General features: G+C 39.0%; 3 protein-coding genes across 3 annotated transcripts in view; 2 read left to right on the forward strand and 1 right to left on the reverse strand.

The window, feature by feature from the left end:
* Positions 1-316: 316 nt before the first annotated feature.
* Positions 317-3,552, forward strand: LOC107779178 (uncharacterized). The gene is made up of 2 exons (XM_016599545.2): positions 317-843; positions 2,204-3,552. Exons 1-2 carry the CDS (start codon positions 511-513, stop codon positions 2,291-2,293), a joined length of 423 nt encoding a protein of 140 aa, XP_016455031.1. The 5' UTR covers positions 317-510; the 3' UTR covers positions 2,294-3,552.
* Positions 3,553-4,256: 704 nt separating this feature from the next.
* Positions 4,257-4,863, forward strand: LOC107779181 (protein STIG1). Its single transcript, NM_001425819.1, has one exon. The coding sequence runs from the start codon at positions 4,263-4,265 to the stop codon at positions 4,701-4,703; it is 441 nt and encodes a 146-aa protein (NP_001412748.1). The 5' UTR covers positions 4,257-4,262; the 3' UTR covers positions 4,704-4,863.
* Positions 4,864-6,903: 2,040 nt separating this feature from the next.
* LOC107779180 (actin-like) overlaps positions 6,904-13,523 on the reverse strand; it is a 32,576-nt gene continuing 25,956 nt past the window's right edge. Inside the window, exons 2-3 of the mRNA XM_075251044.1 lie at positions 7,291-7,795; positions 6,904-6,969 (exon numbers count right to left, since the gene is read on the reverse strand). Coding sequence (XP_075107145.1) covers positions 6,904-6,969; positions 7,291-7,795 — 571 coding nt within the window. The remainder of the gene's footprint in view (positions 6,970-7,290; positions 7,796-13,523) is intronic.

Raw genomic sequence — 13,523 nt, forward strand, 5'->3', positions numbered from 1 at the left:
TTGTAAATGAGATAAATAATTTCATAATTGTGGTATAAAAGTTAATTCTGTTTTTTTCTTTTTTTTGGGTCACAGATGTAGTTTTCTTTTCCAAGGTCACACTTCTTTTTTACATTTACTTTAACTGTACATGGTTGGAAATATTATCCATTTGGCGCAACTTATTGACCAGTCAACTTATATCTCGTTAAGCAAAACAAATACACCAATGTTTAATAACTTCACCACAGTAGTTAAATAATGCAAGTATAGGTTTTGCTTATCCCAACGGCTATTTCTCCCCTTCTTACATTATATTATTCAAATCCATTATTCTCTTCCAACGGTCCATTCTTCCCACATATTAGGCATTAACCTCGTCTTCCACAATTTACATCACTTTCGTACTGAAAACAAATTAAATCTCCAAATAATCTCTCTCTTTCATTTTCTTGATTCTTGGTTTTCTTCTTCTTGTTGTCTATTTTCCTATCAAATTTATTTGTCTCTTTTTTTTTATAATCATCATAAATGGAAACAAAGGAAAATGCTGCTGCTGCTACAGTTCAACATGTAACAAAAGCATCATCAGATCAGCTTCTAAGGAAGTTTGCAGAGATGGGTTCTGAATCAGAAGATAAAGCTTTAGCTAAGAAGGAACTCGGGTTAGCTAAACGCAGGAAAAGAATACAACCCACTGCCGATGGGAGCAGCACTACTACTGTTTTGGGTGAGAGGAAGTCCCTTCTACCTCCTGTTGGTTCTCAACGATCCGTGGCATTGATTCGGCGTTTAGGAATTGGAAAAACTAAGAGTAGAGCTAGGGATTTCAGGAACAGATCCTTTTTGGGTACTATTGAGAAGGTTAGCTTTCCACAACTTCTTGACATTCTAATACTTTTGCTGTACTAGTTTATATATTAGATTCTTCATTAAATTTGTGGTATATTGGTGGGGATTGTCTTAGCCTGTCTTGAGTCTGGGGGGAGATGGGAGAAGATTGACTACTGGGGCAAACTAAAATTTGCTTGCTTTATTTATGTGATAAGAATTGGAAATTTATCATTTAAGCAGAGATATACATGGTTAAGGAAATGGTCCAAGAAATAAGTAATTTCCTATTGGCATGAGAAACTTTGCTACTACCCGGTAGGAAAACAAAAAGGCGAATCCAGAATTTGAATTTTATGAGTGTGAGTTTGGAATTCTACCGCAACTCATTTGATTTACTAGATCCGAAATCAAGTAAATGTACTCATTTAGGGAATCTTTTAATACATATACATGGTCCGAGTCAAAGTTACTGGATTTGGATGAACCGATAAGGCGATAACTAACACTCTACATCCACCACTAGCCGTGGAATTGTTGCATTAGAAGGAGACTTGAAATCGATTGGCAATTATTGACATTGCATTTGAATCTGATATATTAACTACATTGAAAAGAAAGTAATCTGGATTTGCATCAGCATAAACAATGTGTCTCGGTTGTCAGTCCCAATAGAAGTACGTAGCAGGTTGGTTGAATCCGTCAAATACGGCCATTTAATAAAGATTCTTCAGCACATTCAGTATATGGGCTGTGCTCCTGCATTACATTCAACTCGTGATTGGCTCCAAAGGCGGATCCAGTGCCGGGTCCATCTGAACCCAACACTTTTAACGTGAAGTATAAACTTATGTGTAAAAATATACTAAAATGGCAACAAATAAGTATATAAAATTATAATAGGTTCAATGCTAAGAGCCTTAAAAGTTGAACCCACAGATATTAAATCCTGAATTTGCCTTTGATTTGCTCGGTGCAAGAATGATACTTTATCACAGAAGTGTTCTATTTTGCCCAGATGATGTAGGTGTAGAGACTGCAGCAAGAATGAAAATAAGGCTTATGAAATGAAAGCTATTCTCATTGTCATTTTGCTAGTCAATGACACTAAAGGCCTTGAAACCATATGTTAAATGTGCATTATCATTCTGTAGATATATACTGAACAATATCGATAAGTCTCATTCTTCCAAGGCTTCGAATCACTTGTATTCGGCAGAGTCTACATGAGACAATCGTCAGTACGTGCCTGCAGAGCTTAATGATCGTCTTGTGCAAAAGAGACAATCCTTATTTCATCAGTTAGTTTTACCTATTCACATCTGCAATTGTAAACTTAAACTGATGGATTTGTTCTAAAATCACCTTTTTGTTTCTCTTTTCATATGTATAGACATGGCGCAGAACTGTTGAAGGAGCTTCCAAGGTCTTCATTGAGAAACATTACAACCGGCACAGGCGTCTGATAAGTGATACGTATTAGGTAAAGTTGTTATGCACTTCAAATGGAAGTTCATTCCATTCTGACTTGTTAGAAGGCAAAGATTTTGCTTTGGCTTCTAAGTAACATCGACTCACTATATTCTTCTGTCCATGGTAAGAAATAGTAACTACATTATTTATGTCAGTAACATATCTCTCTAACGGTTTTCTGTATTTCTTATTTTGTCAAGCTGTTGCTTTTGATATGTAATGTTGCGTTGTTATTTCATTCTCTTACTTCCATGTTTCTGTAATTTGATAAGAGAAAAACAAAGAATGAGAAGTTATGACATTGAATATTGTCAATTTTGGTGAAATTTCATCCTCGAGTAGAATGTATCTGACTTTCACTGAAGGGTTCATTCTTGAGTATATAACAATTCTGAACTGTTCGGGCCTTTAATTCCCTCGCCCCGAGCTGTATATGTTTGCAGATGCTCAAAAGGAAAAAGAAAACACTGAATGTGATTGTGAGTTATGGTAATAATATATCTGCGGGTGAGATCTGTGTGGAGAAATAAGTACAGAGAAGCTAACAACAACAGCAATGAACTAGTCGAGAGAAAATGATGATCCCCAAATTTAGGGGATAACATTTGGATTCACCTAAAGCAGCTAGAGGGCTTATATAACAATCTGTGTTAGTGGATCTAGCTAGTACAGATAGTCCAGAAGCTACATCTGAGGAATGAAGAGTATTATCGCTTGATTTCACCACACATATAATGCGCACTGGACCTACATAATCCTGTAAACTGTAATGTCAAGGTGGTTGAAGCGGAATCTTCACAATCATTCAAAGGAAGAATCACAATGCTGCCTATCAGTTTTCATGATGCTTAATTGAATCCTTGTCTGTTGACTAGCTCAACCATGTGAATAGGTGTCAAGTTGACAGGAAGGAGTCTTCTAGCAGTGAAAACATACTTTGAAAGCTTACCGAGGACCAAAGTGGCGAAAGACTTAACCTAATCATGTTATTCTGAGTACTCGAACATGGGAAGGATTGAAGCTACAAAATATTTTGCTGTACATCTTATGGGCGACTTTCGTATTGATTATCTTTTTGCTTTATATCAGTGATTCAATATTCAAGGGAGACTTCTCATAATTCCAAGCGATTGTAGCAGTAAGAAGAAAAAGAAGCTCATCCCGTCTCCTATATCAGTTCAGACCATGCAACTCGCCATTTTAGTTCTATTAGGATTTTCCTCTTGGTAACTGATTCATTCATTCAATATAATTGGAGCATTGCTGATTCAACCTGTTCATATAATGCAAATATGCAAACTTCAAGTTGTCATAATCATGTTCAACTAAACGATATAGCAAAGCTAATATAGGCAAGTGAAAGGCACTGTAGATTTGAGGAAAGTATAATTTTGTCTATGAAATTGTGTGATTAAAATTATTTTTAACTCAAATTAATGATTTTGTTTGTAACATGCAGTAAGATCTCCTAAACAATCAAAAGACAATCAGAATTATGCATAATGACCCTAGGGCTGTAACTTTTTACTATTAATCTCTGTTTAAATATCCTTTTTTGTACATTCTTGTTAGCAAAAACTTCAGGGCATAGTAGAAAAAAAGACTCATTATATCTCCTTATAAGTATTAAATCACCTTATTTTGGTTTAGGTTCAAGCTTCCAAGAACAAATAATTTTGGGCTGGAATTGTAAATCCAAGATCTGAACTAACAAGTTCAAACTCTAAGCTGCATAGGTTTTGACATTTATCAAAGCTCCATTTATGTTCCTCACCAACTTACAGGCAACTGTAATAGACAGTTGGGGAATACAACTTTGACTTATTGCAGATTACCCCCCAAATTCTTGGGGTTCTAGTTATGATCGAAAAAACAAGTCATGTTGTTTCAGATTTTAGCATTTGACATTATGTTCTGATACCATCTTGTATAGCTATAAAACCTTGTTGAAGCTCAGCAGAAACCACCAGTATCAAATTATGGCTTTTATCAACCTTCTCATTCTCATCATCCTCACTCTTTCTAGCACACCAATTACCACAATGTCTATACCCGAGACAAACCGTAGAAATGCAACTACAAACTCTTACACCGATGTTGCTCTTTCTGCGCGAAAAGGTGCATTTCCTCCTCCCAGAAAGCTAGGAGAATACTCGACAAATTCTACCGACTACAACTTGATCTGCAAAACTTGCAAGAGATTATCGGAACGCAATACATGTTGTTTCAACTACAGTTGTGTTGATGTGTCCACCAACAGGTTCAACTGTGGCTCCTGTGGCCTTGTCTGTAACCTTGGAACGAGATGCTGTGGTGGGATCTGTGTGGACATCCAGAAAGACAATGGCAATTGTGGCAAGTGTTCTAATGTTTGCTCTCCTGGTCAGAAGTGTTCATTTGGGTTTTGTGACTATGCCTAAGTATATTTTCCCTATGTCTAGTAATAACCAGAGTCTGTGTAAGCCTGTCAAATAACTAACTCCCCTGTCCCTAGGGTGAAATGTTACTCTAATAACGTTGGAGATTTGCATTCTGTGTTGTTTGTAGTAAGTTATGGCTAGTAATCTATTTAAGGTGACTTGGAATACATAGTTTTGTGTGTTGCACCATCTTGTTTTTAGACATGGTAAATTTCGCGTGATCTGCTTTGAAGACTGAAAAAGCTATAAGGGGCAAAAAGATTTAAGGGAAATGAAGGAAATTACATATTTGGATAAAGAAATTGTCAACCATTACCCTTGAGGAGGGTATCGAGGTTGAGAAATAGCGGGGTTTCATGGTTCGGTTTGGATCGATTTTTTCCTATAAAAAAAACCACACCAAGTAAGTCGGTTTTTCATATATTGAAACCAAACCAAATTAATTAAGTCAATTTTTTATCGATTAGGTTTTTGTCGATTTTTCGGTTATTTATCGGCGTTTCCATTAATATGAGACATACACTACAAAACACATATTCTGACGACCACATTTTCAATGTAACCCTATCAAACCAATTGCTCTTTGAGAAATCTATCATTTAACAAGATTATATTGATGATAGTTGAAATAGCAATGAATAATTTAAGAACTCAATTAAAAATAGATTATTTTAAACATGAAATAGATTCTTGTACTTAGCAAAGGAAACTACCAATCGAACTATAATTTAAAGGCAAAATAAAAGGGGGTGAGGGGGGCAGACCGGTGCACAAAATATTCCGCATTCACATATGGTCTAGGGAAGGCAAAAAAATAGATTATTATAATGGCAAAGAATTAGACAAAAAGTAAAAACGATTACCATGTACCATAAATCTTAAGATTGTTTTTAATAAAAATATAATTATAATAATAAATTTTAAATAGCTACTTTTATAGTCAGTTTTGTTCGAGTTTTTCCGGCTATATTTTTATTAAAAGCAAAACCAAACCAAATTTGATCGATTTTTAAATTCAAAACCCAAACCAAATCAAACCAAAAAAGTAACAATTTTTTTGATCGGTTTGGTTCGATTTTTCGGGTTTTTGTGAACACCCTTATTGAGCATTAAGGTGGTGGTTAAGCGTTTTCACGCCGGTAACATTAGTATTAGTCTCGTATTTTCGTTTCTTCGTATCTACAGATTTCTTTTACTATATGTTGTCTCTGTCCTTTCAATTTATATATCACATTTGCTTACTATGGTCACTACTTGTTGTTTCTACTTTTTGTTAGTTTCTTTCTCGAGCCGGGGGTCTATTAAAAATAACCCCTCTACCTTCATAAGGTAGGGGTAAGGTGTTAGAAAAATAATGGGATGAAATAAGCTGGCTTCGATAGCGTAATCACTGTCCTTAAGAAATTTAAGCTTCCCACTTTGTTGCTGCGGGGATAATAGCAGAATTCCTCCGGGATTTACAAAGTCATTGAAATTCGAGTTTCAGCAATTAACTCGAATTTCCCACAAGAACATAATATTTGTGAGTTTTAGAAAATAAGTAGAAAAGAAAGAGATGAAAATGTGAAGATGTATTTCGTTTTGGAAATGATATGGGTATTTATAATACCTCTAGGAGTCTATTGAAATTAATACACCGTCTCTTCATAAATAGGTACCTTTTAAAATCAATGGTCACCTTTTTTGAATTTTAAAAAAAAGATTGTCAAAAAGCGTTTTTCCTGATATTAATTTAAAAATATTTTTAATTAATTAATGAAATTATATGTGACTAAAATATTAATTATGGACTACTTAATTGGCCCAAAGCCCAATTAATCGCCCCAAGTGCTCAAGTGCCAAATCTGGACTATTAATAATATAGTCAAATTTGAATTTTCCTCCAAAACATCATTTACAATTTTCAAACTGTATAAGACAAAGAAGTGCTTTTAAACATTTCTTGCTTTCTTTATTTTTTAAATGAGGGACAAAATAACCTCTTTTCAAATAGTTCCATCAAACACAAACTAATATAACATAAGATTTGCGTACACTCCACTCTCAGTGGTTTGTTGTTGAGTAATAATATAATAATCATTCGTTAGAAACTCTTATCGAATTCAAATCACAATAACATTTGACATACGCTCTTCTACACGAAAACATTTATGAAAAAAATGAATTTATAATGAACTGTTTTCTTTCTGAGCAGCTATATTTAGAAGCATTTTCTGTGAACAATTGAAGGCCCAGATTCATCGTACTCTGCCTTTGCTATCCACATCTGCACTCAGGAAAAATAAATAGATATAAGAAATGTCTTGCACCATCTCAACAAATGTATAATCACCTTTCAGCTTAAATCGATCAACATTTTGCATAGAAATTACTAGTCAGCATTAGTTCTCAGGTAATCAGCATTTCTCAACCATAGCAAATAAGCCAATTAAGGAGTTTGCTATTACAGCCAAAGGAATCTATTATCTTAATTTCTGTGAGCTTAACACTTTCGGCTATACAATGAGACAGTGCAATAGCTCAATTTGCATCTTTTTAGAGATAAAGCGCGCAAGAAGTGTTAAAACATTTCTGCAAATTTGCATACCTGCTGGAATGTGCTGAGGGAAGCCAAAATAGATCCTCCGATCCATACACTATACTTCCTCTCAGGTGAGGCAACAACCTTGATCTTCATACTAGTTGGGGCTAATGCTGTAATTTCCTTGCTCATCCTATCGATCAGCAATTCCTGCCAACTTTGTGGAACCATATGAGGACAATATTTCCGTATATCCTTTCTGATATCGACGTCACATTTCATTATGGAATTGTATGTGGTTTCGTGAATGCCAGCAGCTTCCATTCCAATCATCGAGGGTTGGTATAGCACTTCTGGACAGCGGAATCTCTCAGCACGGGCAATGGTGATAACCTGTCCATCAGGCAGCTCATAGTTCTTCTCCACAGATGAGCTAGTCTTTGCTGTTTCATGTTCTTGTTCGTAGTCAAGAGCAATGTAAGCCAGCTTCTCCTTCATATCTCTAACAATTTCCCGCTCAGCCGTAGTGGTGAAAGAGTAGCCTCTCTCCGAGAGAATCTCTTGGGTTTTTCTTTAAAGGGTGTGAATGAGAAATGAAAGAAGCACCTTTTGGATTGCACATCTCCATCTCACCCTTCTTCGTCTATAAATTTAAAGGCTTGGCCTCATTTTTCATACATGTAAAATCTGAAAACTTCTACCCACTTGTAACGACCCGATAGGTCGTTTTGAATAATAGCCTTATTTTTATGTTTCAAGATCTCTCATAACTCTATTTGGTATTATATGACTTGCGTGCGTGGTTCGTGTTGCTTTTCAGAAAGCTTTTATGAGAAATTTTGAAGAAAACGTGATTTTTCACTTAAAATGAGGGTAGAGTTGACCACGGTCAATGTTTTTGGTAAACGACCTCGAATTAGTGTTTTAAGTTGTAAGTTGAAATCCTTGAGTTTGATGATCGATTCTTGATGTTTGATGTTATTTTGATGATTTGAGTGAGCGAGCGAGTTTGTAAGATATTATTACACTTGTGTACATGTTCGGATTGGAGCCCGAGAGACTCGGATGAGTCTAGTGTTTCAGGTCTGCAAGTCCCGCAATTGTGATCACCTATTCACAATTGCGAGTCCCGCTTTTGCGAAATCGGACTCGCAAATGCGATATCTAGGGAGGGGCTGTGATCTTCGCAAATGCGAAGCGGCTGTCGCAAATGCGAGTTGGGGGTATTCGCTTTTGCGATGGGAAGGTCGCAAATGCGACTTGAAGCTGGGTTGGATGGTCTTCGCAATTGCGAAGAATGTCTCGCTTTTGCGAGTAAGGTACAATCGCAAATACGACCATTGTGTCGCAAATGCGATATCATGAGGGTGGGTAGTTTTTCGCTTTTGCGAGCGGTAATTCGCTTTTGTGAACATATGTATCGACCGGGCGGTACTTTTGAGTATTTTAGCCCCGATCCCCTAGATTTTTCTTCCTCTATGCTACATTGTAGTTATGTAACTTGCCGGGGTGGTTGGTTTTGGTTTCGGGTGAGTTTCAGAGTGAAGCGGGACACATAGTCCCTAAGTTGGAAGGTTAAGTCGTAAGAGTTGACCATAGTTTGACTTGTGTGAAGATGACTCTGGAATGGAGTTTTGACGGTTCCAATATCTCATAGGGTGATTTTGGTCTTAGGAGCGTGTCCGATTGTTAATTTGGAGGTCCGTAGGTCGTTTTGGAGTAAATTAGCAAAAGTTGGAAAGTTGGAAGATTTTGAAATGTTTGACCGGGAGTAAAATTTATTATATCAGGGGCGGATTCCTATTTCGGAAGTTGAAATAGGTCCGTAATTTCATTTATGACTTGTGTGCAAAATTTAAATTCAATCGGAGTTGATTTGGTATGAATCGGCATCGGGTTAGAAATTTGGAAGTTCATAATTGGTTAGGCATGAATTTGGGTTGCGATTCGTAGAATTTGTGTTGTTTGACGTAACTTTTGAGCTCGAGTAGGGTTGTCATGTGTTTTGGGACTTGTTGGTATATTCGGACAGGGCCCCGGGGGCCCCGGGTATGAGTCAGATCATTTTTTAGACTTAGAGTTCTACTAAAGCTGGGCTTTTTTGGTGTCATCGCACCTGCGGAGGGATTGACCATAGGTGCGGGCTCGCAAAAGCGAGCTGGTAATCGCAGGTGCGAAAATAGCTTAGCCCAGCTGGGATCGCGGGTGCGATAAGTGGACCGCATCTGCGCATCCACGAGTGCGGAGATGTGGTCGCAGATGCGGAAGAGGGATTGCTTGGTCGTCCTTCGCAAAAGAGGAGAATACTCCGCAGGAGCGGGCTCGCTGGTGCGAGCCATGGTCCGCAGAAGCGGAAATTGAGGACTTAAGTGTTTTTCACACATGCGATGGTTTTTCCGCTGGTGCGGCGTAGAAGAAGCGACCCAAGGGCCGCAGAAGCGGAAGTCGCTGGGCAGAAAAAGGAAAATTTGAGGGTTTGAATCATAATTCCTTTTGGGACATAGAGAGCTCGGTTTGAGGCGAAATTTCGAAGGATTTTCAGAGAGAACATTAGGTTAAGCAGTTATCACTCATTTTTGATTAATTGACATGAACCTATTGTTAATTTCATTATTTAATTGGTGCTTTGGAGTTGAAAATTAGAAAATATTGGTAGAAACTCCTTAGGCTAAAGTTTTGAGTTTTGAAAGGCGAAATGAAGTTGGATTTGAATAATTCTTGTATGGTTGGACTCGATATCGAATGGGTGTTGGGTTTTTATAATTTTGATCGGGTTCCGAGACGCGAGCTCGGAGTGACGTTTTGGGTCGATTTTTCAATTCTTTGCAAAGATCGTAATTTCATTGTTTAAATTAGTTTCCTATAGTTATATTTAGAGTATGAAATTGTTTTGGCTAGATTAGAGTCGTTCGGAGTTGGAAAATTGAGGGAAAGGCCTTCTAGTTGATTGATTTAGCATTGTTTGAGGTAAGTGACTTGTCTAACCTTGTGTGGGAGAAATTTCCCTTAAGATTTGGTATTGTTGTGATAATTGTGATATGTGAAGGCCATGTACGCAAGTTGACGAGTGTGTACACGGGCTAAATATTAAAATTTTGGTTTTTAGCTATGTAGTTTCCTTTCATGCTTAATTGAGTTGTTTTAACATGTTATAGTTACCATATTTAGTCTAATTTCACATGTCTACTTGTCTTATCTCTTATTTGCAACTTGTCCTACATGTTTAGTTGAATTACTTGCTTCCTTTTATTCTGTACTCATTATTTAACTGTGAATTCTTTACTTGAAATTGCTATTCTTGGAATATCTTGTTTGAGATAAGGTGGGCTTGATATGCTAGCTAGTAAGGGAACTACTAGAAGCCATACGGTGTGATAAGGTGGGCTAAAACACGGGGTGCTATTTCAGAAAAAATTATTTTCAAAACTAAATATAAAGGCTCCCGCAGTGATATAAGAAAATATTGTGAGTTACTTTTATGATTTGGGACTACGAGGCGGTACCTCGGTAGTGGCCCTTGTTAATCTTCCTCTATTTGCTGTATTTGCCTTGGTTGTTTGTTTCCTTAACATGTAAATCCTTGTTTCATTCTGTGTTGTATTAATTGTCTTGATTCCGTGTTGTTAACTTTCCGTAAATTTCTTATTATTTCATTTCCATTGTCATCATCATTATATCGTTATATCTTTCGTCTTGTTTCATATTATCTTCAGTAGGGCCTTGACCTGACTTAATCACTACTCTATCGAGGTTAGGCTTGGCACTTACTCGGTACGACTGTGGTGTACTCACACTACGCTTCTGCACATCTTTTTGTACAGATCCAGGTACTTCCTATCAGTCCTGGCATTAGCGAGCTGAGGTTACTTTGGAGACTTCAAGGTACACCTGCCCGCGTCCGCATACCTCAGAGTCTCTTTCTATCCTGTTTTTCCTTATTTCATTACACTATCTTAGACAGTGATGTATAAGATTGTTCAGAATTGTTACTAGAGCTTGTGACTTATACTTCACCAGGTTTTGGGAGTTGTACATTCTGAGTTACATATTTTATTTATACGATTGTTGAAGTTTTGAGATTTTTAAGTTATTATTTCAATTTTTTCCCCATGTTGATAGGATTACCTAGTTTTAGAGACTAGGTACCATTACGACTTCCTACTGAGAGAATTTGGGGCCGTGATAAATTGGTATCAGAGCTCTAGGTTCATAGGTGTTATGAGTCACAAGCAGGTTTAGTAGAGTCTCGCGGATCGGTACGGAGACGTCTGTACTTATCTTCGGGAGGCTATGGAATTGTTAGGAAAAGCTTCACTTCTTTGATTCCTTATCATGCGAAATTATTGACTTCGGGATTCTAAATTTCTGTCTTTCTATTCTCGTATAGATGATGAGGACACGTACAACCGGATTAGATGACCAGACACCCGCGCCCCTGCTAGAGCCGTGAGAGGCTGGGGCTGGGGTAGAGGCCGAGGACGTCCATGTGGTGCAGCCAAAGCACCTACACGAGCTGCTAGAGAAGAGCCACCAGTAGCTCCAACTGGAGAGCAGACACCTGAGATGCCTGTTACTTCCCTAGCACTTCGGGAGACTCTCACCCAGTTTCTGAGCATGTTCGGTACTTTAGCTCAGGCAGGGTTAATCCCACTTGCTCCTGCCGCCCGTATCCCAGAGCAGCGGGTTTAGGTTGACCAGGTCCCAGAGGTCATACCAGTGCACCCGATCGCCCAGTTCAGCCCGAGGCTAGGGTAGCACCTTCTGAGGGGGAGCAACTCAGGCTCGAGAGGTACAAGAAGTATCACCCACCTACTTTCAGTGGCTTGGCTTCAGAGGATGCCTAGGGTTTTCTTGAGAATTTCCACCGTATCCTCCGTACTATAGGTATTGTAGAGTCTAGTGGAGTTGCGTTCACTACGTTCCAGCTTAAGGGAGCGACTTATCAACGGTGGTGAGCATATGAGTTGGGTAGTCCGGACGAGGCAACTTCACTCACTTGGGCTTAGTTCTCAAACATGTTCTTGGGGGAGTTTGTTCCCCAGTGTCTCAGATATGCATGGCGCGCAGAGTTTGAGCAATTACGCCAGGGTTCTATGACCGTATCGGAGTATGTGGTCTGGTTCAGTGATTTGTCTAGGCATGCACCAGCCTTGGTTACTACTGTTAGAGAGTTGGAGATGGACATCGCATACCAACATGTAGTGGAGATCGCTAGGAGATTAAGGGGTATGTGGGACCGGGAGAGAGAGGAGAGGGAGGCCAAGAGGCCTCGGGATTCTGGCACATATAGTGGTGCCCGTGCCCCAGTTGCAACTAGTCATGGTAGGGGCTATGTGAGCCGCCCTATTCATTCAGCACTTCCAGCTTTCAGTGGTATTCCCGCCACTCCTAGGCGTCAGGCTCCCTATTATGCACCGCCATTTTCTAGTACACCTCATGCACGTGATGTTTTCAGTGGTCAGTCCAGCCGATCAGGCCCGAGCCAACCACAACAGCCACATCCTCTGAGAGCTTATTTTGAGTGTGGTGACACTCATCATATGGTGAGGGATTGTCCCAGACTCAGGAGGGATGCACCTCCATAGACTACTCATGCTCCACGTATTCCACCAGGTCCTCAGGCTTCTCATTCCATGGTTACCGCACCAGTTGCCACTCCACCTGCACAGCCAACTAGAGGTGGAGGTCGAGCGGGTAGAGGTCACCCTAGAGGGGGAGGCCAGGCCAGATATTATGCTCTTCCTGCTTGGACGGAGGCAGTTGCATCCGACTCAGTTATAACAAGTATTGTTCCGATTTGTCATAGAGATGCATCAGTCTTATTTGATCTAGGATCCACTTATTCCTATGTGTCATCTTACTTTGCTCCATATTTGGGTGTATTCCGGGATTCCGTGAGTTCTCCAGTCTATGTGTCCACACCTGTGGGAGTTTCCCTTGTTGTTGACCGTGTGCGTCGGTCGTGCTTAGTTGTTCTTAGTGGTTTTGAGACCAGAGCCAATTTATTATTGCTCAGTATGCTAGCTTTTGATGTTATTTTGGGCATGGATTGGCCGTCGCCCCATCATGCTATTCTTGACTATCACGCCAAGACGGTGACATTGGCTATACCAGGTCAGCCGTGGCTAGAGTGGAGAATTACTTTAGATTATGTTCCTAGTCGGGTTATCTCATTTCTAAAGGCTCAGCAGATAGATGTGAAGGGGTGTGATGCGTATCTAGCATATGTAATAGATGTCAGTGTTGATAGTCCTACCGTGGAGTCAGTTCCGGTAGTGAGGGATTATCCAGATGTATTC

This window comes from Nicotiana tabacum, chromosome 4 (genome assembly GCF_000715075.1).
Source record: "Nicotiana tabacum cultivar K326 chromosome 4, ASM71507v2, whole genome shotgun sequence".
Classification (NCBI taxonomy): Eukaryota; Viridiplantae; Streptophyta; class Magnoliopsida; order Solanales; family Solanaceae; genus Nicotiana; species Nicotiana tabacum.